Source organism: Polyodon spathula, chromosome 2 (assembly GCF_017654505.1).
Source record: "Polyodon spathula isolate WHYD16114869_AA chromosome 2, ASM1765450v1, whole genome shotgun sequence".
NCBI lineage: Eukaryota > Metazoa > Chordata > Actinopteri > Acipenseriformes > Polyodontidae > Polyodon > Polyodon spathula.
In genome coordinates this window covers 106482932-106504891 of record NC_054535.1, presented here as the reverse complement: position 1 = coordinate 106504891, position 21960 = coordinate 106482932, and the positions used below count along the sequence as shown (strand labels likewise).

At 39.8% G+C, this 21960-nt stretch overlaps 1 protein-coding gene across 2 annotated transcripts in view; it reads left to right on the top strand.

Annotated features, from left to right (window-relative positions):
* The window catches only part of dnai1.2 (dynein, axonemal, intermediate chain 1, paralog 2), a 52780-nt gene extending 34767 nt beyond the window's left edge, over positions 1 to 18013 (top strand). For both annotated transcript variants that reach the window (XM_041238677.1, XM_041238667.1), the window contains exons 19-20: positions 10830 to 11015; positions 17827 to 18013. In XM_041238677.1, coding sequence (XP_041094611.1) covers positions 10830 to 11015; positions 17827 to 17931 — 291 coding nt within the window. In that variant the 3' untranslated portion in view covers positions 17932 to 18013. The remainder of the gene's footprint in view (positions 1 to 10829; positions 11016 to 17826) is intronic.
* Positions 18014 to 21960: the final 3947 nt, after the last annotated feature.

Below are 21960 nucleotides of genomic sequence, written 5' to 3'. Positions count from 1 at the left end.
TCCTGACTTTCAGAGGTCACAGAAATACAGTCAATAGCTTTCTGATTTCTCCTGGTTGCAAAAAGAGAAAGATCCACAAAGGAGTCTTTCCATCTTTCGTGTAGAAATTATTTTAAAAGATGTATTTCAAGGACAATGCAGCGATTCAGCACGTGTATGTATCAGTCAGCTGAATGTTAATTTATTCAAAGACCAATACAGTGTGTACCTCTGTGCAAGTCCTATTCATTGTCAAAATAACTCTCATGCTCTCTTTCTCTCTCTCTCTCTCAAATTCAAATACAAATTCAGATGAGCTTTATTGGCATGACACTCTGGTGTTGCCAAAGCTTTTAAAATATTACAAACAAAAATGAGAAAACAAGTAAGCTATAACAGAAACAGGACAGTCCCCTTACCTCTGAACAAAACAACTACCCTCCCTCCCCACTGTCCCTCAGGCTGTAGCACTCTGACACATACCAGGCTGCCAGTTCAGCACTCTGCGCTGACTCTGCTAGCAGGATCCCTGTTTTATCAGTGTCAGTAAGGATTACTGAATTTGGTATGAGACTCATATATATTCCTCTCTTATTTGTGTGTATTTGGAGCAGGACAGCAGGAAGTGCCTCTGCTGATTCACAGTGGAGGCACAGCCTGTGCTCCCTGGCTGCCCAGGGCTTCTTGTGTCGGTCAGTTTCGATGGCCAGGCTGTGGGCACTGGGGCCCAGATTTATAAAAGGATTGCTCATATTTTACAACTGTAAAACGGGCGCTGAGGGTTCCGAATTCTTGGATGGGATTTACAAAATGCAAGCAATGGCATAAGCACGCATTTAAGATGTGATTTGCGGGGGCAATGTCTCTGTGCGCTTTAGCCCTTCTCTCTCTCTGTAGCATTAAATAACTAGAATAATTGCTGTCTGCCTTGGAGAGTTTGACTTTAGTATACAATAACAAAAATCAATATAGCATTATTATAAAAGTTTCTTGTGACCCACATTAACCATTGTTATTTGTGTCACTGCTTCTTCCAGAACAACCCATATGTTCCCTCTGTTTTTAACATAAAGGCTCAATGATAGTAGACTTGATGTAAGATCTATAATACAGGGGGTCATTTTGTCTGTTTCCTCACAGTTGTTAACACAATATATGGATCATTAACTGTGGTTTCCGCCACTCTCACTGTCAAGCTCCATTTGCAGATACAATTTCTGATCCTGTAAGTGCATCAGCCTTCCTGTCTTGCCTGAGGTTATTATACGTGAACTTTTCAGAAGCAGAACACAAAATCTGATACAGTGTGATTAAACAGATCTGCCCCAGCATGACACAGCTGGACAAGTGTGACCCCACTTAACAGTTTAAGCCTTACAAAAGTTTACCACAGTAATACCTTAGAAATCCTTACTGAAAATCATGCTAAAGCGTAGCATTTTAAAACCCAGACAGGTAGTGTAAGTCATATTAAAAAGCATGGCAAACTTTGTTAAATGCTCAGTTTCAAGAACTGTATACTTTATTTAATTCATGGGCTTTTAAGAAAAAAAAGTTATCCTTGACCAAAAGTTCCTTAAACATTTTGTGAATAGGGACCTATATATCAACACATAGTATATATTACAATATCGGGTAATTCTGTAGATATTTCCTTTTACATTTTTTTTTCTCGCTATAACTTTTTGCAATTTTAATTAAGCTTCTTGGCTTAAAAGTTAGACATGTCCTGCTGCATATTAATAAAAAGACAGATTCGCACTGGACTAAAAATCCCCATATAAACAGGTGGTTTCAGAATTTGCACCAACATCTGTGAAATTTAGTCCCATGCGAACCATTCATTTCTTTCACTAGATAATAGTGCTCTCTTTTTTATAGACATCGGGACCTTGTGTAAAATGTCAAACTCAAGCGTCCTGTGTCCTGTGTGAATCGACCGTGTCCCGTGTCTTTACTCCTGTGTGAATCGACCGTGTCCCGTGTCTTTACTCCTGTGTGAATCGACCGTGTCCCGTGTCTTTACTCCTGTGTGAATCGACCGTGTCCCGTGTCTTTACTCCTGTGTGAATCGACCGTGTCCCGTGTCTTTACTCCTGTGCGCATGGACCGTGTCCCGTGTCTTTACTCCTGTGTGAATCGACCGTGTCCCGTGTCTTTACTCCTGTGTGAATCGACCGTGTCCTGTGTCTTTACTCCTGTGTGAATCGACCGTGTCCTGTGTCTTTACTCCTGTGTGAATCGACCGTGTCCCGTGTCTTTACTCCTGTGTGAATCGACCGTGTCCCGTGTCTTTACTCCTGTGTGAATCGACCGTGTCCCGTGTCTTTACTCCTGTGTGAATCGACCGTGTCCCGTGTCTTTACTCCTGTGTGAATCGACCGTGTCCCGTGTCTTTACTCCTGTGTGAATTGACCGTGTCCCGTGTCTTTACTCCTGTGTGAATCGACCGTGTCCCGTGTCTTTACTCCTGTGTGAATCGACCGTGTCCCGTGTCTTTACTCCTGTGTGAATCGACCGTGTCCCGTGTCTTTACTCCTGTGTGAATCGACCGTGTCCCGTGTCTTTACTCCTGTGTGAATCGACCGTGTCCCGTGTCTTTACTCCTGTGTGAATCGACCGTGTCCCGTCTTTACTTTACTCCTGTGTGAATCGACCGTGTCCCGTGTCTTTACTCCTGTGTGAATCGACCGTGTCCCGTGTCTTTACTCCTGTGTGAATCGACCGTGTCCCGTGTCTTTACTCCTGTGTGAATCGACCGTGTCCCGTGTCTTTACTCCTGTGTGAATCGACCGTGTCCCGTGTCTTTACTCCTGTGCGCATTGACCGTGTCCCGTGTCTTTACTCCTGTGTGAATCGACCGTGTCCCGTGTCTTTACTCCTGTGTGAATCGACCGTGTCCCGTGTCTTTACTCCTGTGTGAATCGACCGTGTCCCGTGTCTTTACTCCTGTGTGAATCGACCGTGTCCCGTGTCTTTACTCCTGTGTGAATCGACCGTGTCCCGTGTCTTTACTCCTGTGTGAATCGACCGTGTCCTGTGTCTTTACTCCTGTGTGAATCGACCGTGTCCCGTAACTTTACTCCTGTGTGAATCGACCGTGTCCCGTGTCTTTACTCCTGTGCGCATTGACCGTGTCCCGTGTCTTTACTCCTGTGTGAATCGACCGTGTCCCGTGTCTTTACTCCTGTGCGAAAAGACCGTGTCAGTGTTATGTTAGAATTGATATAGCATTTCCGGGGTATTCCACTCAAAGCAGTAGCAGCCTTCACAATAAACCATAAAGTAATATTAAAATCGATACGATCTGTCATGAGATTCTACAGTTGAGTAAAACGATATGATTGGGCAACACAGTTGTCAACTCTTTAAAAAACTAATGCTTTTAACAGTGCATTTGAAGACATGTGTGGAAATAAGTATGTCAAAGGATGAAATGGTTATTCTCGCCTTTGCAAAAGAAGGTACAACAAAATGAGTAACTTACACCCAGTTCATTATGTAAAAATCATGCACAAAAGCGCCTTCTGTGGCTACAGCATTGCATTTCATTTTAAATTTACTGACTTTCCTTGATAAAACTGATCCACGTCTGTGAAGCTACTAGACGTCCTCTGCTTTTGACCAACTCTGAAAACACCTGGTCTTTAGTCCTGTGCGTATCATGCTTTAGTCTAATACAGTATGCAAACAAGACATTTAAAAAATACAATTCATAATAAAGCATGTTGCTGCTGAACGGATCTTGGCATTGTACCTGTATCAGCGTTGAGCTGCATGCCCTTTGTTTTTGCTTGCACTGCTTTCATTCAAAGTTCATGGAATACATTTGTTTGCAGTATTGGTGTTGATATTTGGTCCAGCTTTTCAAGACTGATTAGACTGACATTTACTCTACTTATCTCTGAGGCTCATCCTTTAAAGGAGTCGTCAGCAAGGCTTTAAAAACATGTCTTTTACATTGTAAAATCCCACAGGCCGTTTGCTGTTTTGCTGTTTATTTTTGTTATGTGCCCAAGCCTTTTATTTCTTTACTCTGAAACATGTGAGGAGAGTACTCGCTTTCCTCTTCCCACTCACTTCCTGTGTTACCGCTAATAGGACCCCACCTAATCCTCACACACATGCTGTTAGGTGAATATGGAGAAGAGCTTTAAGCATTCTTTTGTCATTGTCTGTTATTCTTTCTTCTCGTGAGTATTATACAAATGATTGGTAGTTTGCAGACACTTGCCATTTGGCTTTTCCTGTCACTGTGTTCCAGCCTTCTCTGCCTACTGCAAAAATAATTTAAAAAATAATTTCACCATCTGTTTTGCTGTTGGTGTGTGAGCCAGTAATTAAAGTATGTCAGCATGCATTGTATCTGGTTTACAGCATCAGAGAAGGATTTCTTATACAGTGGCTTGCAAAAGTATTCAGACCCCTGACCAATTCTCTCATATTACTGAATTACAAATGGTACATTGAAATTTCGTTCTGTTCGATATTTTATTTTAAAACACTTAAACTCAAAATCAATTATTGTAAGGTGACATTGGTTTTATGTTAGGAAAAACTAAAAACTAAAAAACTGAAATATCTTGCTTGCATAAGTATTCAACCCCCACACATTAATATTTGGTAGAGCCACCTTTCGCTGCAATAACAGCTTTAAGTCTTTTGGGATAAGTATGTACCAGCTTTGCACACAGTGTTGGAGTGATTTTGGCCCATTCTTCTTGACAGATTTGCTCCAGGTTGTTCAGGTTGGTTGGACAAAGCTTGAGGACTGCAATTTTCAAATAGTGCCACAGATTCTCAATGGGATTGAGATCAGGACTTTGACTGGGCCACTCACCCAGCCACTCCAGTGTTGCTTTGGCCTTGTGCTTGGGATCATTGTCCTGCTGAAAGGTGAATTTCCTCCCAAGCTTCAGTTTTTTAGCGGACTGAAGCAGATTCTCTTGCAGTATTTTCCTGTATTTTGCTCCATCCATTCTTCCTTCAATTGTAACAAGATGCCCAGTCCCTGCTGATGAGAAGCATCCCCACAGCATGATGCTGCCACCACCGTAATTCACTGTAGAGATGGTGTGTCTTGAGGCATGGGCAGTGTTAGGTTTGCGCCACACATAGCGCTTTGAGTTTTGGCCAAAAAGCTCTATCTTGGTCTCATCTGACCACAAAACCTTTTCCCACATCGCAGCTGGGTCACTCTCATGCTTTCTGGCAAACTCCAGAAGTGCTTTCAGATGGTACTTTGAGTAACGGCTTCTTTCTCGCCACCCTCCCATACAGGCCAATGTTATGCAGAGCTCTTGATTTGGTTGACTGGTGCACCATTACTCCACTCCCAGCCACTGAACTCTGTAGCTCCTTCAAAGTGATTGTTGGCCTCTCTGTGGCTTCTCTCACAAGTCTCCTTGTTTGAGTGCTGAGTTTTGGAGGACGGCCTTTTCTTGGCAGTGCCTGGGTGGTGTGATGCAGCTTCCATTTCCTGATTATTGATCCAACTGTGCTCACTGGGATATCCAAACACTTGGCTATTATTTTGTACCCTTTCCCTAATCTATGCATTTGTACTACTTTCTCTCTAACTTCTGTAGAATGCTCTTTGGTCTTCATTTTCCTTCAGATTCACAGCCTTACCAATGATCCTTCAACAGTGGGGTTTTTATCCAGAAAATGTGACAGCAACTTTAATGGTTCACAGGTGGAGGCCAATGGTAAGGTAACTGTGTCCTCGTTAGGACAATTTCTTTCATCGGTGCAAACCGGGAGCTTCCACAGCACAGGGGTTGAATACTTATGCAAGCAAGATATTTCAGTTTTTTATTTTTCTTAAAAATATTTCCCAACATAAAACCAATGTCACCTTACAATAATTGATTCTGAGTTTCATTGTTTAAAAATAAAATATCAAACAGAACGAAATTTCAATGTACCATTTGTAATTCAGTAATATGAGAGAATTGGTCAGGGGTCTGAATACTTTTGCAAGCCACTGTATATATACACACACACACACACAGACACACACACAGAGTGCACAAGGTTATAACATTTGAAAGCATTTACAAATACAATACTGTGGCAATGTTGCCCTGCCCCTGTGTATTTCTGTGTTGTATGTTACGTGTAGTGTGTTAATGTTGGTGTATAGTCATTGGTACACAGGATATAAATGGGTCTGTGTAACACGGGGGTTTAAAAAGTATATTTTTATTTAGGCACGAGGATTGCACAGCACTTCACATGCAGGTAAAATGTAATAATATGCGAGCACGGGGAATTGCACTTTATTAATTCACGTGCAATGGTACCGAGACCCCAATTGAATGATTGATTAACAATCGAGTCCCGGTACAGCTGCATAAAAGCTGCATGTTTTCACTCACTCGGGGTTGTGTGTTCGGTGAGTGGAGAACGGGTGTGGAGAGGAGGTAATAATAGTGATAGTAAATAATAACATCAGCTCACCGTGTTTGTCTGTGTAGTCCGTTTTGTTTGTCTCTTTATTTTGGGTAAAGTGCCGTGTCCTTTGTTTTGTTTGTCTTACAACCTTTTATTTTCTGTCTGTTCATTTATTAAATGCAGCTTCACCAAAACTCCACCTCTCTCTCTATTTTGTGTTAGTTCCTGGTTCTGGTCTGACGTCACCCACTGCAGCCGTCTTTGTGACAAATACTATCTACTCCATTCCTCCTCCCACCCTTCACTTCTGATGATGAGTTTGAATTTAGTTTAGGTAAACATGTTACTAGAATGAAATTTGAAGTTGCCTGTGGTTTTGGTGCCAGCTTGTAGCTGGGTCTGCTGGTGAAGAAGAAGAGCTCCCTAAGGTTTTCCAGGAATGAAACAGCATTCCTATTCACTATAGCAGCGTCCTGCAGTACTAGTTAGGGTCTTGTAAAGAGTTCTTCTTGATTATTGTAAATGGGGAATTTCATTCAGCTCCTCAGAATTCTGATGCATGTTTTGCCCCGTCCTGGTCACCCTCCTGTTTTGAGTTATGTGCAGCTCTTAATAATCCTAGTGCGCTGCCATGAATAAAAAAACACTTGTTTGTTTATTCGAGAATCCAAAAAGAAAATGACATTGATAGTCCAGTGATTGTTGACCTCTTTTATTGCATGCCACCATTGAGATTGTCAAAGAAGGGTGCAAAACAGCAGTCAGTCCTGACTCATTCCATAGTGTATAATGACCCATTGAAATGCCCTGGATAAACACATTCAAACAAGAAGCATGAGCACGTTCTGGTTCATATCTTGGTGATGGTCAGAGTCGTGAGAAGGGGACTCAATTAGAACAAACAAGAAATGGCAGAAATGTGCGCCATCGTTTCAGTTTCACTATTTTATTTCTTGAGAGCCAAGGCTGCAAATAAAAAATCCTAATTAGCGGTTGTTATGTCAAACAGAAACACGCCACTGTGATAAATGCAGGCTTTCACAATAGATACCACTGGGTGAAAAAAACAAAATTACCACTGGTATAAACTGTAATTTAAGTGTCAACAATTACCCACTTCAAGAAATATTGAACTCTTGCGTCATTCGCCACAGTTGTAGTAAAGCAAGATGGCACAGCTAGGCATGGGGTTCTAACTGGACAGGGAGGAGGTATTCCACAGCAAGATGAACTTTAACCCTGTCACGTGCCAAATCCAAAACAGAAAAAGAAATAAGGCTGTAATTAAGGGAGAAAAGCATGCAGTAATTATGAAATGAGAAAAAAAAAAAAAATGAAGCAGATGGTATTCAAAACATGTTTTGTATATTTTACTGATAAAAAAAAAAATCAATTAGGCTGACTGCCTAATTCAGTGTCCTTAAGTAGGAGACGAACACAATCATGGAAATACTTTTTGCTGTTAAGTTACAGTTGGTAGAAGTCATTGTCGGTAATTGATTTAGGACCATGTGGCTGCTCAATTGCATACCCCAGAGTAGAAAGTAAAAGAAATGTGTTAGTGGACACTGCAAGCTGCTGCAGAACTTGCTAAAGCATTTAAATTCCAATTATAAATAACATATCAGAAATCAATCAGTCACAGTACATCTTGTCCTGTGTACAGATGTCATCATGGGCATAGATTTTTTTTTTTTTAAACCAGCAGACATACCTGGCGCCTTTAAGAAAATATTACTGAAATAGCAGAGCAAAAAATGAAACTGCTTCAGTCAAGATAAAAGATGTTTAATCCTGTCATGCTGACGGTGCAGGTTACTCTGGCTGCACTTTGTTTTTAATAAATATTCTCACCATGACAAACCACCTGCAGGCCTACATGCATTTTGATGCAGTATTAGTGGTACTGTATAGCTGCCAACAGTCCTGTATTATAAGAAACATCCCTTTAAAAAAATCTAAATAAAAACAGTTCCCTCTCAATTAGTAAGTCAATAGGGAAACTTTATTTACCATAAAAAAATAATTAAAAAAAAAAACTTTGTATAAGTCGATTTTCTAGGCATTTTTGCTGGGCCCTTAAAGGGGGGCAGAGCAACTAATACACCTGCGTGATGTATGCGCTGGTGTGTCTAATACTAAACTACTGTAGCAGTGCCTCAATGGGATTACTGCTGCAATGGGATTACTGCCACAATGGGATTACTGCTGCAATGGGGTTACTGCTGCAATGGGATTACTGCTGCAATGGGATTACTGCTGCAATGGGATTACTGCTGCAATGGGATTACTGCTGCAATGGGGTTACTGCCTCAATGGGATTACTGCTACAATGGGATTATGCAATGGGATTACTGCTGCAATGGGATTACTGCCACAATGGGATTACTGCTGCAATGGGATTACTGCTGCAATGGGATTACTGCTGCAATGGGATTACTGCCGCAATGGGATTACTGCCGCAATGGGATTACTGCCGCAATGGGATTACTGCCGCAATGGGGTTACTGCCGCAATGGGATTACTGCCGCAATGGGATTGCTGCCGCAATGGGATTGCTGCCGCAATGGGATTGCTGCCGCAATGGGATTACTGCGCAATGGGATTGCTGCCGCAATGGGATTGCTGCCGCAATGGGATTACTGCTACAATGGCTCACACAACCTTAAGTGTCAACAACCTGATTTATTTTTTCATGATCTACGGCATTCAGGTCATGTTGCTAGGTAGAAACACAAAACCACAGTTCTAATTAAAAGCTAGAATTTGTTACACTCAATACCCTTAGTCAATCTGAATGTTAAACACAAGCTTTCAGACTCTTGACTGACTTCCTGTCGAAAATGTCACAGCTATACTACTTCACTGTTAACACAACAGCTGTCAGTCTCTCAGAATGTCCTTAGGAAGCAGAGTAGTAAACATTTCAAGTCTTCTACTGCAATGCTATAGTAATGCAGGAGACTGGATAAAGTAAAATGGCCAAAGAAAAACAAGCTGATTGGAGGGAAGTGTTTATGGCTCGATGTAGAAAATATTTAGTTTGAATGCAGTAGTTTGACTGACTTTAATACATAGTGTAACGTGTTCTACATGCCAGTGGTTCTGGTTCTGATTAATAAATCTAAATGTATTTATACAGCTGGAAATAGGATGCAATTGTACTGCACCGTATGCAACACTAAAATATTTTGTTTACTGCTTATTAGATGGTGCACTGTTTAGTTTATTTGTTTGTTTTTTTTAATTAATTTTTTTGCTTTTTTAATTGATGGAGCAGCACTGTTTAATACTTTTCTGTTAAATTTAAATTAATACAACGTATTTGTAAAAGCCAAATGCAGCGGGAACTGTTGTCCAAGTATGTTTTTATACTGATTTGTTTTAAATCTGTGAATAATTTTTGCAAATGAAGGTGCTGTAATACCTGTGTTCGGCTGCCTGAGAGAACACCAGACTAGCATCTATAATTACACTCACTGAGAACATTGTTCAGTGTTGTTCAGCACAGCCCTACAGTGAATCTGAAGTTAGTGTTTTCTTTGATCATCTCCAACTTCAAAAGTCTGTATGCTGAAGCGTGGAAGACAAATGTGCCTGTTTATCTGAGAAGTTGACATAAAACCAAACTTTTAAAAAGGAAATGATCATAATTCTCTGGAGCTTTTAGATAATAATCTTAGCGCTGCATGAGCATAGCAAGTTCTGAGTGAGTGAAGAAGATTATGGCATCCTGCTAAAGTGTGCAACCACTAAACTTTAATTGTGTAGATTTCTTTTTTTCTGCCACTGATTTTAGGTAGGTTTTTTTTTGTTTTTTTTCTGGATTTAAAGTGGTATATCGGGCAAGATGTACAGGTCCAGACAGAAAAGGAGACGAACACTGGAATTGGCAGGATAACATGCAATAGGGTCTGTTCAATTGATCTAAACAGCGGCAAATATAAATACCTTTCATTTAAAAAAAATTTTTTCATATTGTTACAGACAGAAATAAACTAAAGATTCATTCAGGTGCATTTTAAGTGCAGGTTTTAATTCTCTAGCCATTAGGAAATCATTTGGAATCCCGGAGTTGGAGGGTCTCTTAAGACCCTTTCACCCACAGCGCAGTGTGTTCTGTACAGCGGGCTCTTTGAGTGTCAGTGCTAATGTCAATGCTGTCAACAAAATCCTGCTTACTGAAGTATTATTATTATTATTATTATTATTATTATTATTATTATTATTATTAGTTTATTTAGCAGACGTCTTTATCCAAGGCAATTTACAGAAATAAACTAAAGATTCATTACCGGAGCTGGAGGGTTCTCTTAAGACTGTTATCTTTTACCTGCATACAAATGATCATTTTTTTCATTCATGATAAACACACTTTACTGTCTTGATGCCTAATGGAAACTAACACATCAGTACATTTCGAGTTAGTGATCACATTTGCCTCTCTTCCCCAGGTGCACGTCTTCGATCTGAGTGTGAATAAGTATGAGGCAATCTGTGAGCAGCTCGTGGTGGCAAAGAAGAAAACCAAGCTGACCCACATTGAGTTTAACCCCGTCCACCCCATCATCATCGTGGGAGATGACAGAGGCTGTGTCACCAGCCTAAAGCTGTCACCTAACCTGCGCAGGCAGCCAAAGGTAAGACAGTCGGCGTCCTCCCCCAGGGGGCTATTCGGGAGTAAAGCTCTAACTGCTGGTGTCCAGACTGTGATCAGTGCTAGTATCAGTCTTTCTCAAGAGATCTCTTCATATTTGTTTTTTTTTTTCAATAAGAATGGATTTTAAGTGAGTTGCTGAACAGGGACCTCCATATAAAGAGGGACCACTGTGTTCTAATTACCCCCACCCCATAATGTAGGCATACTCGGCTAATGTTTGGTGTTATATAACTTCAATCACTTAAACACTTTGCATCCCCTAACTCTAAACAGCATCAGAGATCTAATCTCACATGTTTCCAAGTTCAGGTCTATGCTACGTTTTATTAATCTTTAGCTTTCGGTAAGATTCTGCCAGGGAGAAGTGTCTGCTGCCCTCAACTGTATTTTTCAACTGTAGAACCTATGGGGATTACAGAAATCTAAGTACCAAGAGTGTCCTGGCTAGAAACAGCAGCCCTCGCTCAAGCAAGTTATAGGTGGTCACATAAAGTCAAACACAGTCTGATAGCATTAGCGCAAGAGATAAATGTCAAAGTGGCAAGTTGTTAATGGACAGATTTACAACACCAGGTAGATCTAAAAAATAACAATGGAGAGTACAGTCAATATCTACTGTAGATATTAAGTCCTGGTTATCTTTCCTTTAGGAATCCAGCATTGCAAATCTAGACACATTTATTGAAAAAGAAAAAAGATTACTCTCCCCTGATAAATGCACCCCTGTATTTCTGCTGCGTTGTCTGAGGTTTCCTGGTGTTTTTACCACAGCCCTTTGTTATGATGCTCTGTTGTTCACAATCAGCAATCAGTCCTTCATCAATAATTCGGAGGAGCGAGATTTTCATTTATAAAGCTGACATGATGGAAATGAAAAATAATTGAATCGATCTAGAGCCTTTACTACAACAGCCATCCTCAATAGGATTTTCTATAGTCAGGTCGGGGAAGATCATCACAATAATATGGTATACATGTCCACAAATAGTGATCTGAATCGCTGGCCAAGAACTTTAGAACAAGAGTAGACATGAACATTAATTGTGCCCCATGCTTATAGTAGACATTTTCTTTGTGTTTTAATGTGGCTAGCCAAGTATTTCAACAATACGTTCTCATACTTCATTGTGATTTGTAATGCATGCCCAGTGTACCATTTTTTCACCCATCTGTGAATGAAGTATACTTTATATGCGGCACACAGGCCATCACATTGCATGAGCCTGCTTGTTTTTACCCTTCAGCCTAGGAAAGGGAAATAACTTGAGACCATTTTCTTTTAGCATAACTAATGTAGTTTTACTTGTGGGACTCTCTGTGTCATTGCTTTCTCATCATTTTGGAGGAGGCTGGGTTCCCAGGGTAATACTACCTCATAAAAATGAAAGTTATTTGCAGTAAACTGTTTGTTGTTTTTTGTTTGTTTTTTTGATTGATGGAACAGCCTAGGCTGCTCTTCACTGAAGTATATTTAATTTTAAAATAGTGTTAATGTTGGTGCTTCAGTCGCTCCAACCCACAGCTGTGTGTGCTTAAAATGATCCTTTGGAGGCCTGATTATTAACACTGTGGCCTTTAACCCCAAGGTTTCAATGACCTTATATTTGAATATTCATCACATTGCCAAGACCATTAAGTAAAACCTTTTATATACAGCCAAGCCCACTTCAAAGGGACTGAGCATGCGTTGTGACAGTAAGCAGAGTTGATAGTGTCAGGAGTTCATCAATAACCGAACAAACCAAACAACCACATACCAATTTAACAAGCTCTCGAGCCCTCGTACTTTCCTGAATGCATTCTCTAGTAGTAGAAGCCATGTGACAGTCGTGATACACACTCAAAATTGCATTCCTGTTCTTAAGAATCTTTTGAAATCATTGGCGGGTGCGAAGAAAATTTGTAAGCAAGAGGTTTTTCTTTTTTTTTGCCTCACCTTTCTCGGATAGAGCAATTATTGCAGCCTTCGTGGCTCTGTTTGAATCTTCTAGTTTCTGAGATGTTTTCATTTTAAAATGCAATGGTAACAGCGTATGCAGAATGTGTCAAAATACAGTAGCCTTGATGCAGGCATTTTGAAGTGATATTAAGTGGGGAGTAAAATAATTGTATGACTGTTACATTTCCTAGATATTAAGCAGAGTGTAACATTAACCAGTGATATTATCAGAAGCTTGTTTTCATTGACTCCAATGATATTGTGGTTGGAGCATTTCAGTTTGGTAATGATAAGCATATATATCATTCATCAGTGACCACAGGTCTGTGGAAAAAGGCATTGCGTTCCCAGAAGTAACATTAAAGGACTTATAGCCGAGACTAATTACCTGTCTTAGCATAACAACTTTATCTCAGGTCCCTGCTGTAGCCTGGGGAGGTGGGAAACCTGCTTATCTCTTCTACTGATTTATTGTACATCAGTTTGAGCAGTTAATATTGCTGTAATAGCCTTTGGAAGCTGTGCTAAAAAATATGGCTGAGATCCAGAACTGTATGAGCTCCCAGAACTGATCAATATTTCCTTTACTCGTGTGGTGGATCCTAACTGTGTCCTTAGTATGTCAGGCATGTGGTGTGCACACCCACAGTACAGAGAGTGCTTTGGGTTTCATGAGGCTAGTAATATCCCAATAACCGGTCATGGGGCTTATTGGCCTCTCGATGCTGTTTAAGAAGTTGTTTTTAAATAGTTTAGTGTTAAATCAGTTTTGAGGGGTTTAGTGTGCCCTCAGGATCCTGTGCTATTCTATCCTTGATGCATATTTAATATTAAGAGGCTTTCCAATAGACGATACAATTTGTGTTCAGGCATTTGTGTTGTAGAGGCTGGCTTGTGCTTATTGCGTTTCTACAATAATCTGCCCTGATAGACTGATGGCAAGTGGAAAGGTTGCTGTGTTTCTTAAACAGGTGTTATTGCTTCTAATAGCTAAGTCGGCAAACATGTCGTCAAGTGCCCTTTTCTGCAAAGGGCTGTGCTGTCTTAGCATTTTTATTTTGGCATTCTGAAACCTGCTGTATTTACACATTATGTGACATGTATTAACTTTTTAGTTTATGAAAAGCTTTTTTATACTGGAAAGTTGGTGCTAATCTTGCTCTCTAATGTAGCAGATATAAACTATGTTTAGAAACTTCAAGGGAATCATACAGTTATTTTAGCAGCTTTCTATTTTTTTAAACACATTACTATTGTAAGTTTAGATTGTATTTTAATGAGTCACCAGCAGCAGCAAATTAGGAAGTTGCTAAAAAATATAGCACAGTGCAAGTACCGACACAAAATGTTATAAATATCGTCTAACAGAAGAACCTTTAAGCCGATGTTGCCTTTTTATTAGTTTTATCCCACAATAAGCCTTAACTGTCCAGGGACTTGTTCCTCAGTGTCAGCAGTTTTATTGATGCCCCTTCGTTTAATTAAAATAAATTTGGAACTGTAACACGAACCAGCAAATGCTTTTTAATACAATCCAATCCAATACTTGTTGCCTTAGCTAGCCAAACTATCCAGTGTTTTGCTTTAATGACATATTATGACACAATGATGATTGTAAGCTTTTAAACGTCTACCATTTCTGTTCTATTAAATGTGTGCCTGGCTAGACTGTACCATTTGCAGTTTCACAATTCTCATGAATTAATTCAAACCCTTTTAATAACTTGAGTTAACAATGTGCCATGTTAATGAAAGTAGAGTAAATCAGAAGTGCATTTATTCTTGCTTAATAGTCCTACAGTGTTGAAAACGTAAGCCAGTATTCACACCCTTTAATTAAACAAAGCAGGATAACCCCGTTGTTGATTTTCTGATCAGTTGGACTTCATGACTTGGACTTTCTGAATGAATCTGTACTGTACTGGCAAAACACAGGGAGACATGCCCTGCTCTGCTGCTCACGTCTGCTAAAAGCAATCAGTTACCATGTTGGGAAGGACGTGAGCCAGCAGGTAATGCATTGCACTGTAGAGGCTTAAACAAGTTTGGCAAGAATCCAGCCTTTTCAAGTATTTGAATAACAATGGACAGCCATTGTGTTATTGTGGCATCTTTACTGCATGTTTTCAGACAATGCTAAGAATCACACAAGTGTCTGGTTCACTCTGCAATAATAATAATAATAAGCATATCAGTGACGTTCAACTACCCAACATACATTCATTGTATGCACGTGTAAAAATGTAAGTTTGACAAACAGACAGATATACAAGTGTGCATATATGCAAACCTGTAAAGTTTGCCTTCTCTATATGCATCCCCAGTGATGAAAGTATATACAAGTTTGTCGTAATTAAATATTTTGTCAGATTTTGAATGAATAAAATAAGTTATTTGACACATTGAATATTACAAGTATATAGTTTTAAAGTTATATGTCTATTTCTGTGGATGTCCATTTCTCTCTGACAAACCAGAAAAAGTTTCCATCACCCATAATTCCACACATACCCTGGCAGGAAAATGCATAGTCCAGATACATTACAGATTCTGTGGAAGAGATCCAGGGATAATACCGGGGTACAGAAAACAGAATAGTTAGTGGCTTATTCCTGCTGGGCTAGGGAATTGATCAAATGCCCCTTTACGTTTTGGTCTATTTTAGCTACAGTGTGGGTGGGAAGACAGCTTTTCTAATCTCCAGTAATTTAGATTCTTCTCACACTGGTTTGGCTTTGATTCTCTTCAGTAATGAAATTACAGTTTTGATATAAATGAAGCATCTTCCTCATCAATCTTAATATGTGTCAAAGCAGTGAGACAGACCCATGTTATTGATAACGCTGCACTTTTCACAGGCGTTGCTCCTCTTTTATGGTACAGTACAATGCCGCATATCCGACCCCCAGTAGACTGGGGTATAGGCGGATATGTGAGTCAGATTTGCGAACATCTATAGAAAAAGCATTTACACATCCATAAATAGGTTAGTGAACAAAAACAACACGCAAACTGCTTCAAATATGGGGACATTTTATGCTTTAAAAGTACGCAAATTTAAACAAGATTAATTAGGCTACAATACAGTGTTGCTATGCGGTTTGCTATAAGCCATCTCCACACTAAGCCTTTTTTAAAAGAAAATACAAAACAAATGATAAATGTACAGTAACCTGCAGCTGGTGGCTTCTTTAACTCTAGAAGTCCCCGCCTCCCTTGTTCTGATTTCTTAATATCTCTGTCACAGTACTTTGCGCTCTTGATATTGCCAACAGCCAATAAGCAGCTCTGTTTGAATATTGCTTCGGCTATTTTAAACAAACGGCCAGTAAGCATTTCGTTTATGAAGTTTGCTTTGTTTAATTCAAGTGCATTTCTGCCTGACAGTCCTTTATAAGAAGTGCTGTTCAGTTCTTTCAGCCTTGTTGAAAGTTGCGTGGGTTGTTACACAGATGATTCTCTGCAGTATAATTATATGCATCATATGCCACCTTCCTGTTTTAGCAGCTATACATACATTACTGAGGCCTGTCATTTTTCACAACATGTCTGATTACCTTTAATTTAGTCCTGGAATGTATCTGTAATGTAGTTCTTTAGTCCATAAATAAAGTAACTTGCAATAGAACAATCATCACATTACTTACATTTCTCGGTTGTGTTTTGAAGTGCTCCTCAGCATTCAGAGGTAAGTGTGTTGCTCACAAGTGTATGCTGATTGAGAGTAGTTCATTTTCAGGGAATATCGGGGAGACTGCCACTTTGGTGCTTCCACTATCACACCCATGCTGAAAATATCACACTATAAAATCATATTGAGGTTCTGAGAGCACCTCTGGGAATTGCTTGACCGTCAGTTGTTTGCACCTAAGTGAATGTGATGTTCATGTGAATATGGTATACAGAAATATCTAGTCATGCAAATACTGCACTTTATAGAGGTGGCTAAACTTACTTTATCTCTCTCTTACTTTCTTCTGGAGTATCTTGCACTAAAGTGCATGTCAGAGGATTTAAATATGATCCTTTCAGTCTCTTTCTCCTTTAAAGCCAGTTTCCTGGATCGAATCTAATAGGGTTATATTTACATATTCCCAATTGGACGACCCCCTAAAATACATTCCACTGCAGTGACACGTTGCTGCTGTTCCACAGTATTGTGTGTTACAACATGAAAAGTGTTGTAAATTCATAGTGCAGTCATGGGAAAACTTCACAATGACTGCTAACACTTTAATAAGGGTGCTTCATGCATGCTTTCGTTCTGTTTGTAACAAATAACTCCTGCTGTGTCTCAACAGTGAGATAATCTGTCCAGTGTTTTGTTTGATATTTTAATTTGACTTTAAGATCTGTTACTGGGCTGTTTTTTAGTGAGAGATCCCATGAGTTCTTGTCTCAGTGATAACATTGCTACAGTATTCTTTTCACTGTTCAGCAATGTGGTTTCAGTTTTCATCTTTGATTCAGCTTTATTTCCCAGACCCCTTTGTTTATCACCACTATAAAGTTCCTTGACGAAAGGCCTCATTTTGCTGCAGCCTCTTACATTTTCAACACAATCACTTTGCTATTACTATTTTGTTATTATGCAGGTGTATTTATTCACGTACAGTGGTGTGTGTTATGAAACACAGTAGTGAGATGTTGCTGGTTTTTCTGCACTTCAGGTGAACATATTGCTCCTATTTTGTTATTCCATTATAGGCTACTGTCACTGTAAGGAATTGTATTTTAAATTATTTTGACACATTTGCTACTTTTCCCCTCTGCTGGTTTCTCATTGCCTATCTCCTTGTATTAGCAGAGCTGTGCCTCTGCTCCTTTAATCCAGCTCACTGGTATTTTACAGGAAAAGAAAGGGCAGGAGGTGCCCAAGGGACCCGAGGTGGAGGTCGCAAAGATGGAGAAAATCCTGAACCTACTGCGGGAGCCAGAGAGCCTGGACAACAAATAAAGAGCAGGAATGTAGCTGCTGGGGAATGTCAGAAGAACCCCTACTCTGTACTTACAAAGCAAGGACAACCCCTGCAACACACATACTGTAACACACAACCCCTGCAACACACATACTGTATTTACAAAGCAAGGACAACCCCTGGAAAACAAATAGGACTAACATCACATTCAAGAGATCAGTATTCATCAAGCCACCAGCAACATTGTCATCAGTTTCTCTTTTATTAAAAACAAAAAAAAATATTGAATGCTGTTATTCAGTAAACATAGAAGACAAATAGTTGTCTCAATATTAGTTTATATACATTGTTTTTCTATTTAACAATATACATATATTTGCCTATCTTTACACATGAGTAAATTGACTATAATCTATTCAGAAACTATAATAAATGTATTTTCAAAACCATGTTTCATCTGCTATTGAATTATGGAATACATCGCTACAAATTTTAAAGCGTAAATATTAAATCAATGCTGCATTTGAAAGCTGTGCAGAAATAGCATACAGGGTGCATGTGAGTCAGTCTGAAGCCCAGTCGATTAACCCCTCAGAGGCATCTCAGTATGAACTGCAGTCACTTCAGGTATTATTAAAATATGTACAAAGGATGGGAACATGTAGGGAAGTTGATGCAAATCTCAGTTTTTCACTAAGCAGAGATGCAGAACTCCACAATCACCCCCTTCTCACCTGCAATCCCTCTTCCTCTACATGCATATCACACAACAGTGTTGTACTCAGTATGTATTCAATGAATGAGTATTCACTTTATCAAAACTCGTTTTCACTAACAGAGAACACAAAAAAATACCTGCCATGTTGACTCATATGTAAACTGCAAGACTTGCTTTTTTTTACTTGGGGTCTGTGCGGGTCAAGGATTCTACTGTACACACTACATACGTGCCGAATCACGCGAGATGTGATCAAACTCAGATTCAAAAACAGCTTTATTGGCTGCACATTGCACTTGATACAGTATTGTATTGCATGCAGTCAGTCTGCCCCGAAATTATTCTTGCAAGCAGAGTATTTTAGCATGGTTAGTAGAGGAATGATTTTGTCCCAGTGGTTTTGATATATGTGGTTGATTGTTATATCAGTAATTCTTATAAGTGGAGTGCACTGTACTTGGACATCTATATTCTTTAAGTGAGAGGTTATGCAAATGTGGATGTTTACTTACTTCTTCTATTAAAAGTCTTGCTGCATGATGATTAACAGAGTATGACCATGTAGAAAATGTTGACATTTTTCAACATCATCCGACGTCATGGGATTTGAAGTTGCAGCGCATGAGAATATTCTGTACGACTTTAAAAGAGATCCTCGACCGACCAGACATTATGTCGGAGTCTGAAGTATGAACCAACCTTAAGCTGCAAATGCATACTGTCTGTACATTTTTAACAGGAAAGCAATTTTCATATTGGCAGCAAGGGTGTTCATGCTTGCAAGGTCAATCCTATTATCTGGTTGTGACCCAAACCTGCCTAACCTCCTGATTTTCTATTGTGTCTCAAGGTCTGTGGGATTGTTCTCCAGGTAACTGAGCTCATTTTTTTAAGGACACTTGAAATAACCAATGACAGCAGGGATCTCGATTTAGCTGTCCATTCAGAGAAGAGGAATGTAGTTAGGGGGAGTGGCATTGTGGGAGCTCATTGACGCTTTGCTTCCCACACTGAGCATGTATGAGAGGAGGTGGTGATGTTTGAAAACCATTACACTTAAACATGAAATATAAAAAAATACATTTACTTCAGCATTTTACTTAAAAATCATATTTTTCCCCTCAGTTATATCATTATATAAATACCACTGTACCGTCAAGCTGTCGTGTTCAACAACACTAATAAAGTGAAGAAGTGTTTTGTTTTTTGATTTTTAATCCCCACTGCTATTGAAATAAACAGAGAATGTGTGATGATTTGTTAAAAATTGTAATAACTTTCAAACCGGACTCCTTCTGAAACATTCATAAACTAGAATTGTTGTCTCTGACACGGCCATTAAGCAGTGCTGCTTGTGGGTTTTCACAAGTCAACATTTTAAAAAACAAATATCGATCCCGGCTTTCTGCCCTGATGCATATTCATATGTGCAAGATGACCACTGAAACCTTTAATCCTGAACCCAGCATCCTGGGGTGCAAATCATTTTGAAAATTGCTGCCAAGCTGTTTTGAAAGTTTAGCATCAGGCAGCCTACTGGTGCTACATTATTAAATACTGCACTAATCAAGCCCTCCTCACAACTTCACACACGACACAAACCTTCTGCTGTGTGTGTGGATAAATGTGGGCGGGTCTTTGAGTAGTCCAGACCCAATGAGAAACTATCATCATCTATGGTTGCTAACGAAAAATAAAAAAAATAATAACAATAAATAACAATAATAAATGAAACGTGTACTGTCGCCAGAATGTAATGTCGCTCACGCTGTATGAGGTACCGTTTGAACTGTCGTGGGAGGACGTGGAGCTAGACAGAGACTTGGATAATGACCCCTAATTTTGGTGAGTACCAAACCATTTCTGCTGGTACTCATAACCTAATGATAAAAGTTATGTGAACCCCTGGCTATGATCATTTCAGTGTTACTCTCTCAGGGGTTACAAGATTTTATTAACTTACACCAGACAATGTCAGGCTGTAGTGGGATACTGAAATTAATTTTCTTACTTTAGTTGTTATTGAGAGTATCATAAATACAAGTAGAACCTGTCTGTCTATCTGTAGAGGAGGAATATACAAGCACAGTGATTTACAACCCTAACCCTAACCTGCACCCTATCCCTAATCCTAACCCTAACCTGCACCCTATCCCTAAACCTAACCCTAACCTGCACCCTGACCCTAACCTGCACCCTATCCCTATTCCTAACCCTAACCTGCACCCTGACCCTAACCTGCACCCTATCCCTAAACCTAAACCTAACCCTAACTCTAACCGCTACACAACCCAAGGAGCTGTCTTACAAAACCTACAGTATATGATAAACATTGGTACCCATTAATCAGAAGCACATTCCACCTTAGCGTTCTTACCCACTGGACTGACAAGTTCAGTAGTACAATAACTCTGCAGTTTAACGATAAAATACAATTCTGGAGTACTAGTTTGAACAAGTGTGGTAAATAGTAATATAGAGAGTACAGTATATCACATAATATCCATCCCTCACCTACACAATCAGAAATAGCAGTATAATGAGAGTAGCTCAACATGCCCTATATCCACCGCATCACAGCTTCTTCTTCATCACCTCAGATTCTGATCCTCTCCACTTGGGTAAAGACTGTTGCTGCCAAGTTTTATCACAGCAGCATTTTCCTGAAGCGCAATCAGCCATCTAGCAGCTGAAACTGAACACAGCTAGTAGTGATTCACTTCACTCCCCTGGGGCCCACCGAAACAGTCTTTACTAAAGTCACACAGGAAAGTCCGGAGGCAGTATGTGTTCACACCCATGTTATGTTGTTACAGTGATTGATAAATCCAGTCTTCATTATTGTCTGATAACCATTGTAAAAAGACACCAGTTTCCCAAGGTCGCATATTCTGTCCTGCTGGTTTGGTTTTTAGCAGAAATCTAGAAGTCTGTTTTACCTTCCCTTGAATCACCGCTGGAGTCTACAGGCAACAAATGTACAATAACACCATAGTCCAGCACATGTGAAATATTATTAAACAAACTGTCCCTCTCTGTTGTAGGAATGGGACTGGGTGGAACACTACTGGCATTCAGCTTCAAATGTCCACTCTTGTTATAGTTCTGGGCTGCTGTGAAAAAAGTTCCTGCTGCACTGTAGGTTGTGCTCCCAGTTCTGCACTATGCAGATCAGCAGGTGATTCAGCAGTTGCTCATATCCAGCAAGTCCAAGGCATCTGGACATGACACTGGCCATGCTTCTCCCTGGTGTACCAAAGCCATGGGCTTCGGGCTGATGTGATAGCCCCTTCTGCTCCTAGTCACGGGGTCGTCAGTAAGTATTTCTGCTCATTCTTCTGCTCCTTCT